This window comes from Nelumbo nucifera, chromosome 5 (assembly GCF_055504915.1).
Source record: "Nelumbo nucifera cultivar China Antique chromosome 5, China Antique-T2T, whole genome shotgun sequence".
NCBI classification, from domain to species: Eukaryota; Viridiplantae; Streptophyta; class Magnoliopsida; order Proteales; family Nelumbonaceae; genus Nelumbo; species Nelumbo nucifera.
The window spans coordinates 21,780,006-21,804,539 of NC_142653.1; the positions used below are offsets into that span (position 1 = coordinate 21,780,006).

The 24,534-nt window shown below is 44.7% G+C and overlaps 1 protein-coding gene across 2 annotated transcripts in view; it reads right to left on the bottom strand.

Annotated features, from left to right (window-relative positions):
• The window catches only part of LOC104595743 (SIN-like family protein), a 42,638-nt gene extending 41,171 nt beyond the window's left edge, over nucleotides 1-1,467 (bottom strand). For both annotated transcript variants that reach the window (XR_016076234.1, XM_088887710.1), the window contains exons 1-3: nucleotides 913-1,467; nucleotides 739-807; nucleotides 524-631 (exon numbers count right to left, since the gene is read on the bottom strand). Coding sequence is in view for 1 of the 2 variants with exons in the window: in XM_088887710.1 (XP_088743836.1) it covers nucleotides 524-631; nucleotides 739-807; nucleotides 913-1,299 (564 nt within the window). In the remaining variant the exon portion in view is untranslated. The remainder of the gene's footprint in view (nucleotides 1-523; nucleotides 632-738; nucleotides 808-912) is intronic.
• Nucleotides 1,468-24,534: the final 23,067 nt, after the last annotated feature.

Consider the following 24,534-nt stretch of genomic DNA (forward strand, 5'->3'; position numbering starts at 1 on the left):
TAAAGATGTGTTCCTGCAATTAATCACGTGAGACTAGGACAGAAGCTCCATAAGGTTTTAACTTTTAACTTCCAACAGTGAGCTCACTCTGTCCCATTGGTCTTTGATTCAATCACTACTAAAACTAACTAAATTGATCCAGTTGATCATGGCAATGGAGAAATAATAAAGAACAAAGACAGCACAACTGCTCTACAACGTGAAAAAAAAAGGTGAAATTAACAGTTTTAACAGAGGAAATATCCGATGAACTCTGATGGATACAATATTCAGGATTTTCCCTTTTTACTTGCTCACTCTATCCCAACAGTTATTTATTTCTTGTTTTAGATTTCTCTACCTCCGATTTCTTCTATACTCAATTGGATATTTAGTAGCTCAACGCTTTGGGCAAATGAATATATGATTAAACACCAGATATGCAAAAACATAAAAAAAGAAGAAGAGATGCAAATAACAATTGTCGAAAGAATATGCAAATGTGGTTATAAGAAATAACAAAGAAAACGATTTACCAACAAACCTGCTTTGTCATTTTCCTATTCTTGGCGGCATCATCATTGTTACAGTTATCACCATCATAAGTGCGCAAATCAACTTCAATTTCTGAAGATTCTGGTTTTATTCTAACCTGAATGACCAATATCCAATAATGAGACACCCAATAAACAAACCATAAACAACTAGCAATGTCAAATGGCAAAGTGAATATCGCTTATAAAAAATCTATATATACACCTCTTTACATCTCTCATCCAGTTCGTAAGGACGCCAACAAGGTCTAAGAGGGTATTGAAGAACATACAACTGGAAGTAAAATATAGAAAAAAAGGAAAATGTAAGAAGGCATAACCACACGTTAATCCAATCGGATGTATAGAAATAGAGACTGTATGCATTTGTGAAGCCTACTTGAGTATCGGTATCAAGAGGAGAAGGATTAAAGAAGACATCAATTTCGCGAACAACTCGATCTTCGTCACCGTCTTCTTCCATGGGGACCACCTCCGCCTCCGCCTTCGTTTCCACCTCCTCTTTGGCCATAAAATTGAGAGTCGAAGAAGCAGGTGGCGGTGGAGAGGGTTCAAAGGCTGCCTTGACAGTGGCATCGAGTGATGGCTGGGAATCTTCTTGTTTCTTTACAGGAAGGGCAGCAGGTTCTGATTCTGATACTGGTTCTGGTTTCGGTCGGAGCTTCGGCTTTGATGATTTGGGCAGGAACCTTGAGGGTTTTCTGGAAGCAGCCTGGCTTGAGCCATCGGGGCGCTCGATGCCTAGGTCGTCTAAGTCCAGGTCCATAATAACTGAAACACGACCTCCGACAGCGGTGTTGATACAGTCGGGGTTAGTTAGAGAGGAGAGGGCACTGCACCAGTACTAACTTAAACACAGCAAAGCCAGCCACAGTCCGGATCTCCTGCCCACGTTTATCGCAGCAGCACAGGGAGAACATCTCATCCTCTGCATAGTAGGGGGAGATGTTCCCAATTCACGGGGATAATGTATTATGGGTAGGCGTGGGCAGGATTCACGTGCACAGGAGATCCGGAGCGGTTACGGTAGTGTTTACGAATTGGGATTTGCTTAAAAAAACGCGCCTCACACCGATCTCACAGATACATTCCATCTTGTATTGGGAACATATCTCCCCGTGAATACGAGAGATGTCCCCGATGCGCAGCCAGAACATGCTGTGGGATCAATATTTTGTAATCGAATTCGCACGCAGGATGCAGAAAGCCACGTCGAACTCCTCTCAAATCCCTTAAATACAAACAGGCGACATCCCTCGTTAGGGAAAATTGCTGAAACCTCCCCTCACGTTTTGTAATTGCAGTTACCTTTCCTTACCTTTCTGGCACAGTTGCAAGTGGACCCCTTATAATAGAAATTCTTTAATAAGAAATACAAAAATGTCTAAAATACCTATACAAATTACTATTAAGGCTAGTTTCTTAAAAAAAAACAATATAAACTTTGTAAACAATATATTTTCCTTTGGGTGATTGATATGAAAGACAATTTTGAAAAATAAATCAATTTCAAAAAGGAGATTGAAAGGGTTTGGACAAGCGGGTATTTTGGGTAGTTGCAAGAGAAAACGTGAAAAATAAACATTTTCATCAAAATTTACAACATGGGTATTTTGGATATTTTAACACCTCCTTTTAGTAGGGTTGTCCATGAAAAACCGAATCGAGAAAACCAAATCGTAAAATACGGTTAATCGAATCGATTGGTTCTTGATGAAGAGAAATTTGGCCCGACCTCGCCATCACTCGATGCGTGGCAAAAGCGAACAGCTCGGGGCAATAGAGCACCCAAAACACAAGCACCAAAAGAAAAAGGAGCACGAGCTCCCTACTAGGAGCCCAAGCTCCCTACTAAGAACCCGAGCTCCCTGCTAGGAGCCCGAGCTCGCTACTAAGGACCCGAGCTCCCTACAAGGAGCCCGAACTCTCTCCTGGGCCCTAAACCTCACAAGGCCGTGACCCGAGCTGGCCCATGGCAGCTCAGAGCACTCCCCAAACCGAACTCAAGACTTTGTCCCCCCCGTTACTCCGGCACTTCGCCTCTGAAACGCCAGACTAACCAAGCGTACCATACCTGACACCAAGGATGTCCGTTTCCAAGGGCGACGCACCTGACTAATTTGGGATCTGACGCTTGACAGCCGCACTTCAAACGGCCTCCTGCCACCGTCGTCACCAACCGCAAAAACGGCTCCGACAAAAGGAGCAGTGGCGGTTCTGCCCGGCCAGAAGGGATGACATCCAAACTGGCAGGAGCTCAGAGACAGTCAGGCCCGATCTGACAGAAGCCTGGAAGTGAGTGTGCGAGGTGGTTATAAAAGGCTCCCTACCCCCCAAGAACAAGGTATGCAAACTTTGTGCTATCTGGTTTATCTTGCCTTTGAAAAATTCTAACTTGAGCTTCAAAGCCTCTACACCGGGTTCTCCCCGGAGCTTCTTCATCTCTCCCGTTTCAGGTCCCCAGTTACTCAATTCAGAGGCAAGGTCGTTGACAGCTAAGACCGGTCGGATCGCGCATCATCAATTGGCGTTGTCTGTGGGAAATCGCTTCAAAAAGCCTCCCTCCAAACTCTCATACCCCCTTTTTTCTTCTTCAAAAAACCCAACGCTCATGACCTCTTCCAGCAACGCCGGACGCGGCACAGAGACAAACACCACCGGGGAACAGCTTCAAGTTCCCGTGGTGTGCGTTGGACAGTTCACCATCCCCCTTTCGGTGGATGGAATCCCCAGTTTAAGTGCGCCACAAGCAGTGGCGCCCATAAACCTCCCTGCCACAAGCATCCCCTTTCCTCCCCCTATTGAGACAACCTTTACTGAACCAACTGCCGTCCCCCTGGCAGCCAGCCAAAACCGGTTGGACGACCTGATGCAGTGCATGCGGGCAATGCAAGCCCAAATGCAACAGTTTCAGCAACACCAGCTTCACCAGCACCAGGTGCTGCACAACATCTCCCAGTATCACTATCAACAGCAGTTCCCCCAACTGCCACTGAACCAACCACTACTTCCACCTCGCCACCCTGCTCCGAGGCCGGCCAAGGCCTCCTCACAGGATGGACGCCCCCACCAAGGCAAGGCCTCCAGGCCCTAGAACTCCCCTAATAGTCAGGCCTCTTCCCCAGGCCGAAGAGAGAAAAAAGTCATCCCCGCCTCGCAGCTCGCAGGCGGGTCAGGCACCTCGCCCGCGAGATCGGCACCTCGGCGCTCCAAGCCCGAGTTCCCACTCGCGGGAAACCGATTCAGCGCACTGGCAGCAGCGAACTACCAGCATTTCGGGCCCATCGAGCTCGGCAGCACGGAGGCCAGCAGTGCAAGTACAAGGCCCACTCAACAGCGAAGGCACCGGCGAAGTCGCCGAACCGCCACCTGTGTCCTGTCAGAGCTCAGAGGCAAAGAGACGAGCTCGGACGAGGCAGGAGTCACCCCGATTCTCTCAGTTCCCTCCCCCCTCGCCTCAGAACTCCTGGCGGTCCCCTTGCCCAGAGATTTCAAGCTCCCGCCTCTGGACAAGTATGACGGGTCCTTCGATCCCAACGACCACGTTGACGCTTTCCAGTCCCAAATGCACCTCGCCAAGGCCAGCGAATCATGCATGTGCGTGGCCTTCACCACCACCCTCCGGGGGGTAGCCTGCACTTGGTACAGGAACTTGGCCCCCGGGTCGATAAAGTGCTGGGCTCAGTTCGTGCAGGTCTTCACCGCACACTTTGTCACCAGCAAACGGTGCCCCAGAGCAGAGGAAAGCATCTTCGGAGTAGTCCAAAGGGAAGGAGAATCCATACGGGGCTACATCAAGCGATTCAACGAAGCATGCTTGCAGATACCGCGGTTAGACCCCGCGGTGCAGCTCGCGGCGGCAAAAAGAGGGGTAACGCACAAAGAATTCAAATGGCACATGGTAGCTAACCAGCCCGCAACCGTGGCCGAATTCCTCAAGTTCGCGGACAAGTTCATGAGGACAGAGGAAGAAATCAATCAACGAACCGAGGGCGGAAATGAGAAAAGAAAGAGGGAGGGCGAGCCCTCTAACCCAGTCGACCGAAAAAACTCGGCCCGAGAGCCGAAGCCGAACCAGTCATTCCGAGCTCCCCTAGTAGTTTGGACGGATTACACACCACTGAACACAAGGCGGACCGAGATCTTAATGACGATCAAGGACGCCCCCTACGTGAAGTGGCCACCTTGCCTAAAGGGAAATCCAAACGAAAGAAATAAGAATTTGTATTGTAGTTTCCACAAAGATCATGGTCACAGTACTGAGCAATGCAATAATCTCCAGGACGAGATAGAGGGGCTCATCGGTCGCGGATACTTGAGAAACTTTGTCCAGCACAACAATAATAACAATAAGGCAGATCGACCAGGGGAGCACGAAAAGGATGCCCCCTAATCTAGCAGCAGGCCTGCCGAACCATTACAGCGACAGCCTCCGGTGGAGATGCCAGTTCGGGGAACCATCCATGTAATTGGGGGAGGTTCGGTGGTAGCAGGGTGTACCTCGGCAGCAGCTCGGACTTCAGTTCGCGAAGCGGCCCTCGAGGAGCGGAACCCTCCAAAGAGACCAAAGACCAAAGAACCAATCTTCTTCACAGAGGATGACGCGCGAGGAGTCCGCTACCCCCATGATGACGCGCTTGTCATTAAACTAAGGATCAGCGACTTCGAGGTCAGACGCGTACTCATAGATTCGGGCAGCTCGGCAGGCATCCTCTTTAAATCAGCGTTTGACCAGCTACAGCTACGGAGGAACGAACTAAAGCCCGCGAACACTCCCCTGGTGGGTTTCAGCGGAGAGGAAGTCAGGCCCCTCGGGAAAATAACAGTACCTATGGAAATCGGCACATGGCCTTGCGCGGTCAGACTCAACCATGACTTCCTGGTGGTCGCGACCCCCTCCCCATACAATGCCATAATAGGGCGGCCGATCACGCATATCCTACGGGCGGTGGTCTCCACCTACTATTTGGCCATGAAGTTCCCTACGGACTTCAGTGTGGGGGTAGCGCGGGGCGACCAGCTCGAGTCCCGCAAGTGTTATGTTGCCGCCCTGAAGGGAAAAACCAAGGCAATCGGCGACCTCGATCTGGAGCGCCCTGCGGAGCAAGGCGAGGAACGAGCTTCGCCCACAGAAGAAACAGTCGCAATCCCGACTTCGCCTACGGACCCAGCTCGCACACTCCAGATTGGTGCTTCCATCGAAGAACCCCTACGGACCGAACTGGTGAGTTTTTTATTTCAAAATTTAGATATTTTTGCATGGTCCGCGGCCGATATGCCCGGTATTGACCCCGGCCTTATAACTCACAAACTCAACACTGACCCTATAGTCAGACCCGTTAGACAGAAGAAACGCAACTTAGCCCCAGAGCGCTGGAGGGCGGTCGACGAGGAGGTCGAGAAGCTCCTCGCAGCAGACTTCGTAAGGGAGGTCCATTACCCGAGCTGGGTGGCCAACCCTGTGCTGGTAAAAAAGGCGAACGGCAAGTGGCGCATGTGCGTTGACTACACCGACCTGAACCGAGCTTGCCCGAAAGATTGCTTCCCCCTCCCCAGAATTGACCGCCTCGTGGACGCGACCTCGGGACATGAGTTGCTAAGCTTCCTGGACGCCTACTCAGGCTACAACCAAATCCGGATGGACCAGTCCGATGAGGAAAAAACCAGCTTCATAACCGAGTTCGGGCTGTATTGTTACAAGGTCATGCCCTTCGGATTAAAAAATGCCAGGGCGACCTTCCAAAGACTTGTAAATAGGCTGTTTCGACCCCTGATTGGCACCAAGATAGAGTGCTATGTAGACAACATGGTCGTCAAGACACAGTTTTCACAAGAATTAATACAAGACTTAGATTCTATCTTCCAAATCCTGCGTCAGTTTAGCATGAAATTGAACCCCAACAAATGTGTCTTTGGCGTCACCTCAGGCAAATTCCTAGGCTACATTGTCAATCGGCGCGATATTGAGGCCAACCCGGACAAGATAAAAGCCATCCTAGATATGAGATCACCTTGGAAAGTAAAAGAAATTCAGAGGCTAAATGGCCGCGTAAACGCTCTAAGCCGCTTCATGTCCAAGTCAGCTGACCACTGCCTACCTTTCTTCAAAGCAATCAAAGGCAAAGGGTTTGAGTGGACCCAAGACTACCAGCTCGCGTTTGACGAGCTAAAAGGTTATCTCGCCAGTGTGTCAACCTTAGCTCGGCCCGAGGAGGGCGAGGTCTTAGAACTGTACCTCTCGGCAAGCGACGAGGTGGTCAGTTCGGTACTAATAAAGGAAACAGACCGGGTCCAGCGACCCATATATTATGTTAGTAAAATTTTGCAGGGAGCAGAGACAAGGTACCCGCAGATAGAAAAGCTAGCATATGCACTGGTGATAGCAGCTCGGAAACTCCACCCGTACTTCCAGGCTCACACCGTCATCGTCCTGACCGACAAACCTCTGAGACAAGTTTTACTCAAACCCGAGGTTTCCGGTTGACTGACGAAGTGGGCCATCGAACTCAGCGAGTACGATCTTCAGTACAAGCCGAGAACTGCCATTAAGGCCCAAGCCTTGGCAGATTTTATCGCAGAATGCACGTTTAGCCCCAAAGCCCCTGAGCCGGTCGAGCCCGAGGTCCCCAGTTCGGGCGGGCTCGGAGCTCCCAAGCCAATCGAGTCCGAACCTCGTAAAGTAGCAGCCAGCGTAGTATCTCTCCTGGTTAGACCAAGCGCGAACTGGGATGAGGAGCCCTGGATCCTTCACGTAGATGGCTCCTCGAACCAGTAAGGCAGTGGGGCTGGAATAGTGTTACGCGGCCCGAGCGGGACAAGGTTGGAATACGCACTACGCTTTGAGTTCGCGATATCCAACAACGAGGCGGAGTACGAGGCACTGATAGCTGGGCTGAACCTAGCACACAAGGTTGGAGCAAAGCACGTAGTTATCTGCAGTGATTCCCAGCTCGTGGTCAACCAGGTTACGGGCGAATATGAAGCACGCGAGCTCACTATGATTGCATACTTGGCAAAAGTAAAGGAGGCTCTACTCAACTTCCAGTCACACTTCATCAGGCAAATCCCGAGGTTAGAGAACACTGAGGCCGACGCCCTGTCCCGGTTAGCCAGCACGAGTCACAACGCCATGAGAACCGTGTACATAGAGGACTTACCTCGGCCCAGCATTCTCGGTGGGGCAGGAGAGGTCGCTCCCATCACTGAAGCAGAGCCGAGCTGGATCGACCCACTCGCGAGCTTTCTGCTAAATGGAACCCTCCCCCAGATCGCAACACAGCCAAGAGGGTGCAGCGCCAGGCAGCCAAATACGTCATGATAGACGAACGGTTGTACCGACAATCCTACACGCTCCCCTACCTACGGTGCTTGCGCCCAGCCGAAGCCGAGCTGGTACTCTACGACACTCATGAAAGCTTGTGCGGCGGACACCTGGGGGGCAGAGTCCTTGCCCAAAAAGCACTACGATAAGGATACTACTGGCCAACGATGAAGATAGAGGCCATCGAGCTCGTCAGAAAATGCGACAAGTGTCAGAAGCATGCCAATATCCACCATCAGCCCGCTGCCGACCTCAAATACCTCACCAGTCCATGGCCCTTCGCCCAATGGGGCATCGACCTTCTAGGGCCATTCCCACCAGCGACAGGCGGGAGAAAATTCCTAGTGGTGGCAGTAGATTACTTCACAAAGTGGATAGAAGCTGAACCTCTGGCAATAGTTACAGCACGAAACATACAGAACTTCTTTTGGAAGAACATAGTATGTCGGTTCGGGCTACCTCGGGTACTGATCTCCGACAACGGCAAACAGTTCGAGGATATCAAGTTCCAAGAATGGTGCAAAAGTATGGGAATTAGTTAGAACTTCACGTCGGTCGCACACCCGCAGGAAAATGGCCAAATAGAAGTAATGAACAGAGCCATCCTCCGCGGACTGAAAGCACGACTAGACCGAGCCAAAGGGTTATGGGCAGACGAACTACCAAGTGTTCTATGGGCTCACCGAACCACGGAAAAAACCGCCACAGGAGAGACGCCCTTTAACCTCACCTACGACACCGAGGCGGTGATCCCGGCAAAAATCGAAGTACCTACGCTGCGACTAGAAGCATACGACGAACAGACAAACGAAGGTGAGTTACGCACCAACCTCGACCTACTGGACGAGGTGAGAGACCTCGCGCACATCCGAACTGCGGCCTACCAGCAAAAAGTAGCTCGGTACTATAACGCCAGACGGCCAGAGTAAAGAAGAGGAACTTCCGCGTCGGCGACCTGGTTCTCCGTAAGGTCATGGTGCCCGAACCCACCGTAGGGAAACTTGGACCAAATTGGGAAGAACCCTACAGAGTAAAGAAAGCAATCGAGGGGGCATACGAGCTCGAAACCCTAGAGGGAAAACGAGTACCCCGAGCATGGAACATTGTCAACCTAAGGCGATACTACCTATAGACTGCCAAGGCAAGTACCCCGAAGCCGAGGTAGAAAACGAACTAGTAGAGGACCGAAATAGTCAGTTCGGCAAAAAACACAGCTCGAAGACAGGACAACCAACACTTAAGCAAAAAGGCCATTTCATTTCAGATAATGAGGTGTACAAAAAAAAATGAGGAGCCATTTCATTTTTTACAAGTCCGGGGCTACTTCTTCGTTATCAGAAGCCACTTCGGCGATACCCGAAGGCCCTGCCTCCCCCTCGGAGTCCGGTTCACCATCCACAGCGTTGGCCATCTCCTGAGTAATACGCGAAGTGGATATGGCGCTGATGTCGAGCTCGGGGTACGTATTCCGGATCATCCACCGGCTTAGCTTGAAACCCCTCCTGTAGGAGTCCACCATCAGATCATCGAAGTCCGACGAAGCAATATAATCACTAACAACTTTCTTCTTCGCATCTTCGATGCCTTGAGAGAAGATCTGAGTCCTCTCCTTGATATCCTCCTGAAGATACTCGACCTGATGCTGTAGGTCCAGCTTCAATTCTGCCATATGTTTCACAACCACTCCCATAGCCTCAGCATCTTTCTGAGACCTCGCCTGCCTAGACCGCACGAGGCGAGCAGCCTCCTCAGCAGCACGAGCAGCCTCCTCGGTAGCTTGCGCCTGCCTCGAGCTCCTCTCCACCTGGTTCGCCAAGGCGTGAATAGAAGAGTTCACCTATCGAAAGGAAACAAGTGATCAGAGGAACGAATAGAAGAATAAAAGCCGAAGAACTCTAAAAAAGGGAGATCACTTACCACCATGGCATGGGTAACGGCACGGCAGGCCACTTGGTGCAGAGGAAGATTAGTCCACGCCGCGACTTCCTCGGGGAAAATGGCCTCCTTACTCCTCTGAAGAGCGTGAGTAGGCGACAACACACTCCTAAAGTCCCCCGGGGCCCCCGAGCCTGATGGCCCAGCTCGCGTTTGGGCAGACCCAGAGTAGGCGGGAGCCCATGTGTGAGTAGTTTCGGCGTAAGGAGCCCCCGCCGGCTCCTGCATAGGAGGAACCATCTCGGGCTCCATAGGCTGATCCTCCGCCGAATAGTCCGGCACCTCGGGCTCCGCACCCTGGGGTAGCTCGGTGCGAGTTCGCTTAGCCACCCGTTTTCTCCTCTTCATGCCCTGGAACAAGTGCCCACCTCGGGTCCCTCGAGAGTCCATCGCACCTGCGAAAAGGAGTTCGGCATCAATAAAACAAGCAAAAGAAAAGCAAGATAGGATCGCTAGGGGAAGAACCTACCCGAACTCAGGCCAGCAGCAATAAGCTTGGCCTCCGTCAGATACTGTTGACACTTCAGCCCAAGCCGCGCCCATTGATGGAGGCCCTTCACCGTCTCTTTGTCAAGTGTGATGCCAGAGTCGGGAGCGGCCATCCCCCAGCCGGTCTGAAACGGCCACCCCAGCGCACTTCGCACCCCGAAATAGTCCCGCTTCCACGCCGGGACCTTATTAGGGAGTTCGTGTAAGAGCTTGAAGCCAGGGCGAGGAGACAGGTTGTATGCCCGCCTACGCCCAGGAAGGGGACCCGCTTGCTTTTTAAGCATTAAAATAGAAGAAAAAATCTCCAAGTCCAAAGAAAAGTTCTCCTCGCAGAATAGGGAGATCGTCCCCACTAAAATCCTAATGGAGTTCGGGTGAAGCCGACCGTCACACCGAAGTGGTTCAGGACATCGACAAGAAGAGGATGGAAAGGCAGCCGCAGCCCCGCAGCGAGCTGCTCCCGGAATATCACGATCTCATCAGGACCATGTTCCCAAGGAAAGCTACCCGTAGGGATAAAGTAGGCGAACTCCCCGGGCAAGTTATAGTAGTTTATGAGGGATTGGAGTCCCTCAGGCGTCATGGTCGAAGGTCCGAACTGGTCTGGAGCCCGACCCCGACGAGAGGTGGACGCAAAACTACTCGAAACCTCTTCCTCAAGATCTACATCAGGCTCGCTAGAACTACCGGGGGATGCAAAACGATTCGTAGAACCTGCATCAGACCCGCTTGGACTGTCTGAGCCATCCGAGCTAGACATCAGGGGGTAGAAGACGGGTTCCAGGAAAAGAACTCACCTGGGAAGAAGACTGGAGTAGACCACGAAAGCTCGAACAAGAGGAACCTGGGACGCGAGCTGAAACTTAGACGCGAGCTCGAGAGGTACAGTAGCGGCGACTGGGGTCCCCCCCGCTATTTATATCCACAGCAACCGGAAAACGACGATCCAGATCGAAGCCGATCCAACGGCCCACAATCGCGCTGACCGCACGTCTTCAGAAGCCGAGACGTGACCAGCGCACGCCTTTTCGAAACTGACAGGGTGTCAGCGCACGTCTCCCCACAGTAAAAGCGGCTGCAGCACGATTCCCGAAATTTGAGAAAACGGCTACCGTCACGTCTCCCAAACGTGCGCCTTTTTGAAAAATCAAACCAAAGTGCGCGCCACCAGTTGAATAAAATTCAAATTACGGGCCAAAATCCTCCCGCCTTAGGAACTCCCCGCGCCAAGACCCTTGGCGCAGGGAGTGGGGGGCAATTGATGAAGGGAAATTTGGCCCGACCTCGCCATCACTCGACGCGTGGCAAAAGCGAACAGCTCGGGGCAACAGAGCGCCCAAAACACAAGCACCAAAAGAAAAAGGAGCACGAGCTCCCTACTAGGAGCCCGAGCTCCCTACTAAGAACCCGAGCTCCCTGCTAGGAGCCCGAGCTCGCTACTAAGGACCCGAGCTCCCTACAGGGAGCTCGAACTCTCTTCTGGGCCCTAAACCTCACAAGGCCGTGACCCGAGCTGGCCCATGGCAGCTCGGAGCACTCCCCAAACCGAACTCAAGACTTTGTTCCCCCCGTTACTCCGGCACTTCGCCTCCGAAACGCCAGACTAACCAAGCGTACCATACCTGACACCAAGGATGTCCGTTTCCAAGGGCGGCGCACCTGACTGATTTGGGATCTGACGCTTGACAACCGCACTTCAAACGGCCTCCTGCCACCGCCACTTGCCACCGTCGTCCCCAGCCGCAGAAACGGCTCCGACAAAAGGAGCAGTGGCGGTTCTGCCCGGCCAGAAGGGATGACATCCAAACTGGCAGGAGCTCAGAGACAGTCAGGCCCGATCTGACAGAAGCCTGGAAGTGAGTGCGCGAGGTGGTTATAAAAGGCTCCCTACCCCCCAAGAACAAGGTATGCAAACTTTGCGCTATCTGGTTTATCTTGCCTTTGAAGGATTCTAACTTGAGCTTCGGAGCCTCTACACCGGGTTCTCCCCGGAGCTTCTTCATCTCCCCTGTTTCAGGTCCCCAATTACTCAATTCAGAGGCAAGGTCGTTGACAGCTAAGACCGGCCGGATTGCGCATCATCAGTTCTGTTCCGGTTTGGGATTTTTTAAAAACTGAAGGATCGGTTTGGTTTTCGGTTAACCAAACCAACCAGTATATATATTTATATGTATATTTTATATATATAACATATTTTTTATATTATATATAAATATATTTATTATTTATATAAATATATACTTATATTATATTTATAAATACATTATATATTTTAAAATTATTATAATATATTATATATCAATTATTATCTATAATATAATATGATACATATATTTATATAATATATATTATAAATATAAAAAAACTGGAAAATCAAAGAACCGAACCAATCAAAAACCGAAACTGGCAGACCGGTTAACCGGTGGTATTAGTTTGAAGAAATGGAAAAAATTGGTACCACCGGTTTGATTTACAAAAATGCCCATGGTTCAGTTAACCAAACTGTGGACGCCCCTACCTTTTAGAAGATCTTGACAAAGGGGTCTATTTATAATTATGTCAAAAAAGAGGGAAGATAGTTGCAATTACCAATGTTTGGAGAGGTTTAACGACAACTAAAAACTTTGGAGAGCTTTTAGTAATTTACGTAAAATAATAAAACACTTTTAATCCCACCTCTACCCTTGGGCACGAAATCTTGAGTAGGGGTGAGCAAGAAAAACCGAAAAGCCGAAGTGACCAAAACCGAACCGAAAAATCGGTTAACCGAATTAGTCAGTTCGGTTTCGGTTTGATATTCTTAAAAAACCGCTAATTTTGGTTCTGTTTCGGTTAACTATTTAAAAAAATTAGCGGTTAATCGAACCGAACGATATATACAGTAATATATATATTATATACTATATTTTTTTATTTTTTTGAAAACCAAATAAAAGAATTAGCAGACTTTCAGCCTTTCTTTTAAAATTTGAACTTTCATTGAAAGTTTTGCCAATAATCAAATCTTTATTTTTCTTGTCTTTTCCCCATATTGCGAGTGTAGACTTTTTTTGACTATTTTCTCTTTTCTCTCTCTCTCTCTCTCTCTCTCTCTCTCTTGTGTGTGTTTTCTCTTATCTTCCAATCTTCTTCTTCTTATCTTCCTATTCTCCACTCCAGACGGCCGCGCAGCCCGCGCCAACCACCAGCATGACAGCACCAAGCGGCAACACCGGCGGTCGCCGCCTCGCCAGCAAGCAAGGGCTGATCTCTGTATCTCTTTTTTCTTCCTCTCACCTCTGCTCTTTGCATCTCCGACAAGCTCTCAGGCTCTCAGTGTCTCCGACAAGTGACAACACCTGCACCAACCAGTTCGGCATCGACAGCAACCACCGACACCAACCAGTCTGGCACCAACAACAACCACTGACGTTTTAGTTTTTTTTAACTGCATAAAAAAACGAAAAATCGAGTTGTGGTTAACCGGTCCACTGGTTAACTGCCGATTGCATCGGTTCAGTTTCGATTTGAATATTTAAAAAACTGATCAGATCGGTTCGGTTTAAAAAAATATCCCACGGTTTAGTTAACCAAACTATGAGCACCCCTAGTCTTGAGGTAGAGGCCTCGTTGCATTTGCTAGAATCAGATGATAAATCCCTAGACGCGGGGGGAATAAAAAAACATGAATCTTTCTTTTAAGCTCAGGCAAGATTAGCCATGAAATCAACGCATTAATTGGCTTCCCTGTAACAATGATTCCTTTGGAGCAATAGATTAGCTAACTCAATCTCCAAGGTATGTTATCAGTTTGATTGAGAAGTTGGATTGTTGATAGAGTCTAATTCCAGAATAATCCTTCGATGTCCCAAATTCCATGCCAGCTTGGCAGCTTGAGACGTTCTTGGAGCCTAAGTACTGCTAATATGAGTTCACATCTCCGTCCCACCAGGAGCTGCCCCATAACGCCCCACAGTACATCCCGCCGTGTATTGTGAACATCTTTCGATGATAGTACCAGTCTTGATGATGTCACCATCAGGAAATGTTCCCAATACATGGCGGGAATATTTTGTGGGGAGTTGTGGGGCGGAGATGTGATATCTGTTAATATAAGCATCAAACCTGTCTTTCCATTGTACCCAAGTAATCACGCAGAACTCCACTAATGGTCGCACCACCGTTGTTTCATTTGGCAGCAACGTCAATGTTGAGTTTGATCCAATGATTGTTTGGAGGTTTCCAACTGATCTCTTTCCAGATTTTGTTGGTAACACTGTTCTCAATAAATTTGTTAGCTTCAAGCGCAACAGTATAGTTATCAACATATGAGAATGCAAGAGATATCGGGGAGTTGGGGCTTGTGTTTTTATTGTTAAAATTTTTCTTGTTTCTAGAATTCCAGATTAGCCAAATGGTGTAGCAAAAACCAGTAGGCTCTCTATCTCTAAGTTTTTGGAGATTCGTTTCCAGCCACTCCTTCAGAGGTAAGTGGGGATTTTGGATGGCATTGACAAGATTAGTTGAAGGGATAATAGCATATAAGGGCAACTTTTGGGCCCTAATATCAGTAAAAGTAATATTTTTTAAAGAGTTAAAAAAATAGGATAACTTTTGAAAATAATATCAATAAAGGGTAGAATTATTGTTCATCTTCTTCCTCTTGCAGTCTATTCACCAACGCCGCCACCTCTGCCCACCAGCATCGCCGCTGCCTCTGTCTCCACCCACCTCTGGCAACATTGCCGGAGGCGGAGACGAAGGTGGTGGCGTTGGGCAAAGAAATAATCACCAGTGCCACCTTTGCCTCCGCCCACCTCCGACAATGTTGTTGGAGGAAGCGGTGGACGGTGGCGTTGGTGAATAGACTGCAAGAGGAAGAAGATGAACAGTGATTCTGCCCTTTATTGATATTAATTTTCAAAAGTTACCCTATTTTTGATTTTTTTTTAAATATTACTTTTATTGATATTAGGGCCCAAAAGTTGCCCTTATATGCTATTAGCCCTTAGTTGAATCATAACGTACAAACTTGTCTACTAAACTCTCAATTCCTGAAAAGTTGATCTAAGGTTTCCAAATTGTAGAACAAAATTCATAGTTTGTGGGGATCACAAGGCCTCTGTTAATTAAATTGGCTCTTACAGGAATCTTGCCAAGATGGAGTAACACATGAAGAATTTGACTTTGGGTTGGCAAGGAACTGATCATATGAGATTAAAAATGCTGTTAGGGGGTTTAGGTTTGAGTTATCTAAAAATTTAGGAAAAAATCCTGATTAATATCCTATAGTTTAGGCCTAGTGTCACTTTGGTCCCCGAACTTTAAAATGTGACAATTCAGTACTCGAACTTTCAAAGTGTGACAATCTAGTACCTGTCGTTTACTTACTGTTAACTAGCTGTTAAGTGGCATTTGAAAAAGCCACAAATGCCCTTCGAGTGTCATCTAATTTTGTTTATCAAGCATCCAAACATTAATAAAAAATTAACAGCTCCAAATCCTTGCCTCTTCTATTCAAGAAAGTTGGGGTCACATATGACACTTGAAGGGCATCTATGTCTTTTTCAAATGCCACTTAACGGCTGGTTAATAGCTAGTTAATGATAGGTATTGGATTGTCACGTTTTAAAAGTTCAAGTACGACATCGGGTACTGAATTGTCACATTTTAAAGTTTGGGGACCAATGTGGCACTAGGCCTAAAGTAAAGGGTACTAATTGGGAATTTTCCCAAAAATTATAGACAGATTTAGGTGGCACCTTACCGTTTTTAGTATTAGGCCACCACACCCCAAAATCCCCTATTCGGTTTCTTGTTTTCACTGGGATGGCTAAAATCCGGTCTTTGTAACTTTGGGGAACTAGAGACTCAATGCTTGATAGATCCCAATCCCCCTAGTTAGATAAGATGCCACATACTCTATCCAAATTGCCATGTGGGAGGGGTCCTGGCAGTCTGACCTTGTTTAGAGCTCTTATCCCAATCCCTAATGGCCTTTGTTAGCCCCTCCTTCAATATTTCAAACCCTTTGATCAGCCCTTTCCAAATCCAAGAGTCACCGGGCTTGGAGATAGGATCCAAGAGATGACGGTTCCTCCTGTACTTGCTAAGAAAGCACCTTGGCCCAAAGTTCAGATTGGTTATCAAACAAATCCCGGGCCAGCTTTGTTAAGAATGCCAAGTTAGTATTACCCAAATCATTAATCCCTAAGCCCCCTGAATTTTTGGGTTGGGTAATTTTGTTCCAAGCTACCAAATGATTTTTCTTTTTGTTGTTATTAGAACCCCACAAAAAGTCCGTTATAATTTTATCCCAAGCTTTAGGGATTTTTAAAATCTGCATTGCATGATACAAGATGGAAGAGAGAGTAGCTTTCACCAAGGTATCTCTGCCCGCTGAGCTCAAAGAAGATGCTTTCCAACCCGCTAATTTTGAGTGCATCCGATCCACCAAGAATTGAAGGTATCGTCAGCTCTTGAATTGAAAACCAGAAGACCGAGATATCTATCCCATTTATAGGTGGCTCTCACACCCAAATTCCTAGCTAGTAAACGGGTGTGTCTGTATTTTTGGACGAAAACAATAAAGATTTTGGAGAAATTTATGATTTCCCCGATAGCTTTACAGAACATATTAAAGCCTCGTTTTTTTTTCAATAAATTATTTATTCAGGTAAATGTAATTACTTGGGTAAGTTTCATAGTTTTCAAAACTGGATCGGTCACCTGACCAGTTCCGGTTTTTCCTAAAATCAGATTTTTCATAAAAATCGTTGATTTTGGTCAGCGAACCGCTGACCCAAGCGGTTAACCGTTCAAATGGTTTTGACCGGTTTTCATTTTTTTAATTTTTTATTTTTTTTTGTCAGAAGGGGCTGACCGTTTGACCCAGTAACCGGACCCCTGACCAGTTCGGTCTCCAAGTTGGTTTTAAAAACCATGATAAGCTTTTCCTAGGAAACACTTACCCAGATAAGTGCATTTACCTATATTCTTTTATTTCTCAGGTAAATAAGATAATGACCATTTTAGTCATAAAAATCCATTATTAAAGGGGTATTTTTGTCCCATTCAAGTGTTAGCAACTTTCCTCATTGGTGGGAAAGTTATTTACCCACCTAGGAGATGAGTACCTAGGAAAATAAACTTTCCCTATTCCCCACATTAATATGAAAAATGAACATGATATTCTTGGTCAATGGAAATCAAATCCCATTGAACAAATTTCCCCCATTTCAAAATCGAAAAAAAGAATGCTCTCTAAGTACTGATCACAGCTCATAGGTTGTTTAGATGGGTGTTGGAAGCCTTCATAAAAATGAACAGGCTATCAGCATAAAAGATATGGGGTAGGGTGGGCCCATTTCTAGATATTTTAAGGGGAGTTATACGGCCATTATGCACCTCTTGATTGAGGAGACCGGAAAGGGTTTCCAAGCACAATAAGATGTAGGGGGAGAGACCTGGCGGAAACCTCTAGAGGGATTAAAGGAGTTGAGATTGGTGCCATTGAATCTAACGGTGATTCAGATGTGGTTGTGATGCAACTCCTAATCAGCTTAGTCTACATAGGAGGGATACCAGCACATTTAAGGTTTTATGAATAAAAGGCCACTCAATTTTGTCACAAGCCTTCTCAAAGTCTAACTTGATGCTCAAATAATCTTCTTTACTTTTTTTTTTCTTTATAAATGAATTAATGACTTCATGTAGAATATATTATTACATTACCCCTAAGCTGATTAGATTAGGCGAAATGATTTGAGGGAGTAATGGCTTCAACCTCGCCAGATGATTTTGCAATCACTTTATAAATCGAATTGCAAAGACCAATGGAGCGCGGAATTGACTCATGGATTTGGGATTGGAAATTTTGGGGATCAACACTAAAGCTGTTTGGTTGAAATTAGTTGGAATTTCCCCGTTTCGAAACATTCCTTCACAGCCCCAGTAAATGACGACCCCACTATGTGCCATAATTTATTTGGAAATTCAGCAGTGATACCATCAGGTCCCAAACTCTCGTTATCGGGAAGAGACCGAACAGTTTCTTTTATTTCATGAGCCGAGACTTGATGAAACCCGAGTTCCAAATCCCTGGGTAAATTTTCTATAATGGGGTGTAAGAGAGGGTTACTAGACCCATAAATATGGAGGAAGAGTATAAGGTTTTAAAATAATTTTGTTGATATGGTTTCTTTTGGTGGTTAATGTGTGGAAAAATTTTGTATTTAGATCCCCATTCCAACCAGTTAGCCTTAGCTCTTTGATTCCAAAATATCTCTTTCATACTACAATAGTCATTCTGAAGGTCAACTTGTAATTTGGATAAAAACTGGGAAGGCCTAGCCTCCAGGTAGTGTTGGATGCCTTCCAATCTTCTTAAGATTAGGGGTGTCCACAGTTTGGTTAATCGAATCATGGGCATATTTTGCAAATCGAACCCGGTGGTACTGGTTTTTTCATTTCTTCAAATCGAAATCAAACTGGTACCACCGGTTAATCGATCCATCGATTTTGGTTTTTGATCAGTTCGATTCTTTGATTTTTTGATTTTTTATATTTATAATATATATTATATAAATATATGTATAATACTATATTATAAATAATAAATGATATATAATATATTATAAATATTTTAAAAATATATAATATATTTATAAATAGATTATTATAAATATAATATAGGTATATATTTATATATATATATATATAATAAATATATATTTATATATAATATATAGAAAATATGTGACATATATTAAAAATATATATAAAATATACATATAAATATATATACCGGTCGATTTAATTAATCACTAGTTTTTTAGTAGGTTAGTCGAAAACTGAACCGGCCCTTCGGTTTTTCAAAAATTCTAAACAAAAACTGTACTGATCAATTCAATTAAATCACATTTTAAGATTCAATATTTCGGTTTTTCATGAACACCCTTTCTTAATATTAATCTTTTCTTGAGAGGGGAGAGCATTCGTAGTGTTATTAAAAATAGAAATAACCGATGAAGCCAATAGGGTTTCTCCATGCCTCTTTAACTACCTCAGAGAAAGATTACCCTAGTGGTCCGAGTAAGTTAGGAACGGGATCTGCTGCTCCACACATAGGGGCGCCTCACATACACATCCATCGTGCATTGGGAACATCTCCCGTGAATAATAACTTATAAGTACGAGAGATGTTTCCAATGCACGGTGGATGTGCATGTGAGCCCCGTGCGAGAGCAGATCCGGTCTCGTAAGTTATAGGGAGATGAACGACTTTTGCATTTGGGAAAATAGTGCACCACTCGGGATTAGCAAATGCTCTCAATTCAGTCTCGCCTTGACGTTCCTCAACCCCTGCTGCCCATTGCCATTGGTCCAGGTGAAGTGTTGTCCACTGTAACCCAGATCCATCATGCAGCAGGCTTGAACGATATTTTTGAAAGCCTCCATTTTCCGACTATTTAACGGTCTGCCCCCTTGTTTTTCGTTGTATTCCAATACCGCATTAAAGTCTCCCATCAGGGTTTGTCCATATAACTACTTGGAGCTCCGACCACGTATTGTTTTGCTGTCTTCGGTCAGGATGGTTATAGATTGCTGTCAAAAGCCAGTCTGGTTGAGAGGGGTGAATCAAAACATGGCAAAGAATCCATTTGAGTGCACATGGGTTCAGGTTAGGTGCACCCTACAAAATGAGCCTTACCTGTTTCAGAACACTGACAGTTATTAGCTCCTTTGCCCTCAATTTGTTCTTTTATATCTTAAAGAACTTGAGGGCTTTGATAGCATCTCTATTTTGGAGAGTCTTCCTGAGTTTCTTTGAACTAATGGATAATAGGGTTTTATTCCCTTTCGAATATCTTCATTTTTTCTTTGTAATTAATTTGTTTGATGCTAAAAAAGAAAGAAAAAACAAGTAAAGTCACAAGAGTTATTTTATGTTGTTTATGCTTGGTGATCTTACCACATGGTTATTTCACTTGCATTTTATATGTATGTAACGTCTTTTTAATTTGATTGATTCTGATGAATCAATTTTTTGTGTTAAGTACCTCGTCATTTGGTCTGAGCTGGGGGCAGATTTGGTGTCGAGTTAACTGGGCCGAGCTGGGCAGGTTAGGTGCCGAATTGACTAGGTCAAGCTAGGCAGGTTAGATGACGAGCTGACTGGGCCGAGCTAGGCAGGTTAGGTGACGAGCTGACCAGAGTGTCGAGCTGGATTGATTGTTGAGATTCGTCGTTCTTTAGAAACCTGCGAGGAACCAATGTCAGAGGACCCATGGTGGCTAACTCGGCAAGGTCGCTCCGATGCTTAAGTCAGTACTCTCATAGTAGACTACGAGCTAAAAATCACAAAGCATGAGAGCTAGAATATGCTTACTTGCCCCCCATGTCATTGGGGTTGATGCCCTTATATAGGCATTGTTTGGCGTGGGCTTCACGCACCATATCCGATATTTCTGAGAAGTCGTCTAAGTGGTCCAAGATTTGCTGAGGTAACCGCCATGCATGTTGACCACCCTCAGGATCGTTTGGCACGTGGGCTAACTTCCAAGGATCGTGGAGTGTTTGGATATGCATGCCGAATTTGTTGCCGAGCACGTCTCGCAGGTCGCCAAATCGGCGCCTGTGCCAGGCCGCCAGGTCACGCCATTGTCTAAATGAGCGCATTCCCAAGAAATAGTCATTCTTCAAAATTAATTTGTTAAATTTTGGAGCCAGGGGAGAGTAAAAAGGATCATAGGGTAAGCTGAGAAGTGGTCTACAAGAATAAGAAGTATGGTGACATAGGAACTGAGAACATTCAGGAAAGAAATACAATCTTGTTGGAAAAATGGTTGTGGAGATTGCCAATTTATAAAGACAAACTCTTGGCAAAGGTGGTCATTAGCATTCATGGACTTGTGACTAAAGGTTGGGACTTTGGAATTCAGACTAGGACTACAAGAGCTTCTCCATGGAAATCTATTCACGCCATACTTCCATCTTTTTTTTGCCTTTTATCAAGTATACCCTAACCTTGGGAATCTTGTTAAATTCTGGGAGCATATCTGGTTGGGTAGTTCATCCCTAAAGGATCAATTCCCATGTCTTTTTGCATTATCAAACCGTAGGGGTGAACCGGTCTCCTCTTTTTTTTTTGGATATTTCTAATCTAAGGTCTAGACTTCAGTGGGACCTGGGCTTTAGAAGAGGTTTCCATGAGTCAGAATTAGGTTTTGTCTCATCACTGCTTCAACAAAACATGTTTGCTTCTAACTTTGTTAACCGGCCAAAGAAGAGGGGGAGAACCCTTTGGAGATGTACAAGGGCGGCTATTTGTTGGATGATATGGGAAGAAAGAAATCAAAGAATCTTCTCAAGAGTTAAGAGGAGCATGGGCTCCTTGATTGAGATCTAGGGTGATCCACTGGGTTAAGTCCTTGAAACTTTTTGATGACTTTACTAAAAGTGATTTGATGAGGAAGTGGTTTGAAATTACTTGCTTTTCTTCTTGTAAGGTTGTCAATATGCCATCTTGGTCCCCACCTAGTGAGGGTTTTATAAAGCTGAATTTCGATGGTATCAATGAAGAAAACCCAAGTGTGAATTTCAAGGGTTTCATAAAACTCCTCCGGCATTGGGGGGGGGGGGGTTTAAGGGATGAGGAGGGGAGAGTTATTGCTCCGTTTTCAGGTCCAATTGGTGTTGGAGACTCTTTAAGAGCTGAAATAATGGCTATATTGGAAAGTGTGCAAAAAGCCAAGGTGTTGTCTATTTGTAAATTGGTAATTGAAGAGGACTCTAGGTTATTAATTGGCTGCAGAAAGAGGAGGACGATAGGTGGTGGGGTTTCATTTATGAACATAGGAGAATTAGGAATTTGCCAGAAGACATGGAGGTCATACTTCAGTGGGTGAAAAGAGATGCTAACTCCTTTGCTGATTGTCTGAATAAACAAGGGGTGGGAAGAAATCAGTTTTTTGGGCAATGTTATAATCTTTCTTCTTTTTGGGAGAGCTAAGAGAGTTTATCTCTCCCTGTATTTTATAGTTTTATCTCAACGAACGAATGCTGTTTTATTGATAAAAAAAATCTTTTAATTATATCCATCTGATCAACACTCTTTTTTCATATTCAAAAAAGTTAGGCCTCGTTTTTCCAAAAGAACTGCACTAAAGATGAATCACTAACTGAACACCCTGCAAAGTATCAATCTTGGCTTAATAGTCTCTTATAATTTATAGTTTTTGAGTACTTTCATCAGCTCTATTATATAATATGTTCTCTATCTATAATAAGTGAATGAGGACAGGCATCTATATAATTTTTATCTATTAGCTGTGGTGATACCATGGTTTGCAATATTGTCAAATTTGGCAAATAAACCCGATATATCCCATTTTGCTAGGTGGTGATACGAAACCTTCCAGGATTTTTTTTTTTCAAATATCCCTGACATTTTGCTCTGATATATCATCAATATTCCAGATTTCATTGATAGACTATATAAAGTTTAAAATTTTAGAATATTAGTAAAAAACTTTTCAATATTTTATTAAAATCATCATGATTTTTTTTAAATATTTTCCTAAAAGAACCGACAAGGAATTAGTGATTGGATAATTGGCTTACTACTTTGATGTGATTCACTTATTAAATCACTATAATTCAAAAGAAAAGAAAAATGCATATGATTACAAAAGAGTATTTTCAATCTAATCATAGAGTGCAACAAAGACATTAAAATGACAAGCAACTGACATATATAAAGAAGAGAAAATGGCTAAAGACCAAAAGGGAGCCAAAGAGAAATGTACCTATAACAATTGGTTAATTTTTTCCTATTTGATTTATATAGTTTTTTATTATGATTTTTTGAGCCTTAAATGTGCAATAATATTTTTTCTAATGAACTCTTGAAGGTTTATTAACTTATTTAATATTCTAGAAAACGTTACTGATTTTTTAGATGTTTGATTTGAAATATCTTAGTGATTAGCGAAATATCACTGAAATTTCTCCAACTCCACATGGCAAAATGTTTATCAATATCGATGTTATGAACCATGGGTGATACAATGCATAAAATGAGAAATCTTTTCAACTGTAGTTGGATTCTTTATATAGGTATATGATGAGCTGAGAAGCATAGCATGCAGGTTTTTCATATGGTGGATCGTGTTTGTAGTTAATTGCTTGAGAATTTCTTCTTAATTTTTTCTGTTGTATATCACCATTAACAATAACAATGCAGACATGTGTTCAATCATTTTGGGTTGGCTTGCTTAGAGATTCTATTTGGGAATTCATAGCATTTCTCTCTCTCTCTCTCTCTCACATACACACACATTTTGTTTTGCACTTGTTTGACAAGATTCAAAACAAACTATAGAAGTTGACACTTGACATTTACCACGGTTTTCTTTTTCTTCAGAATTTTCGTTTCAAAAAATTTTCTTTAAAGAAGTTACGAGGATTGCACTTTTCTTAGGTGTAATTTTTTGTCCTTTCAGAGATATGTCAAATTGTAGCATGGATGAGGATTGGACTTGTCTTAGGTGCATCACTTATCCACTGCAAGTACTCACAACAAAACATGGTTATTGAGAACTCAAAGTCTCAAAATGCAGCAATGTACTGTCAATCACTACGTGTGAGGCTAGAGAGGCATTCTTTATTCGGAATGCATAAATCAAGTTTAGAACTCCAATTGAAAGTCTGTAATACTAATCAGCTAATATTTACTGTTGCCTGTGTATCTGAAGCAAGTGTGTAAGTGCTTAATCCATAAAAAATTGTAATTGGAAAATAGGATACTGATTTGGAGAATTCAAGGTCACATACCCACACTGTTGACATGGTTGCTTTGAAGCTAGGGCCTGCCTAACAATGAGCCAAGGAATCTGTCTACTGCATCTCCCAACTGATGCTTTTATATATGCCCGTTTTCTATTTTCAAAAAGTTCAATAAGTTTTTCCTCTTTCTTTTCAGTGAATTGGTTATTGGAAGCCGAGAGGATTTGGTCAAGGATATTATTGCAGAACTACAGCCAGAGACATTGGTGAGGTAATATTTTATTTTCAATAGATTTTCTCTTGGTCCCTAACTGCCTTCTTTTTTTATTAGTTATTGGTGGTTAATCATACTTCATTAACTTCATTCCTACAATGCGTTTTCCTTTGGTGTTTAGATATTATGTTTCATAAAGCATACAAGAACCCATTCACTTTGTTTCTCAAAAAAAAAAAAAAATATTCACTTTCTTTTTTATTAGTGATTGGTGG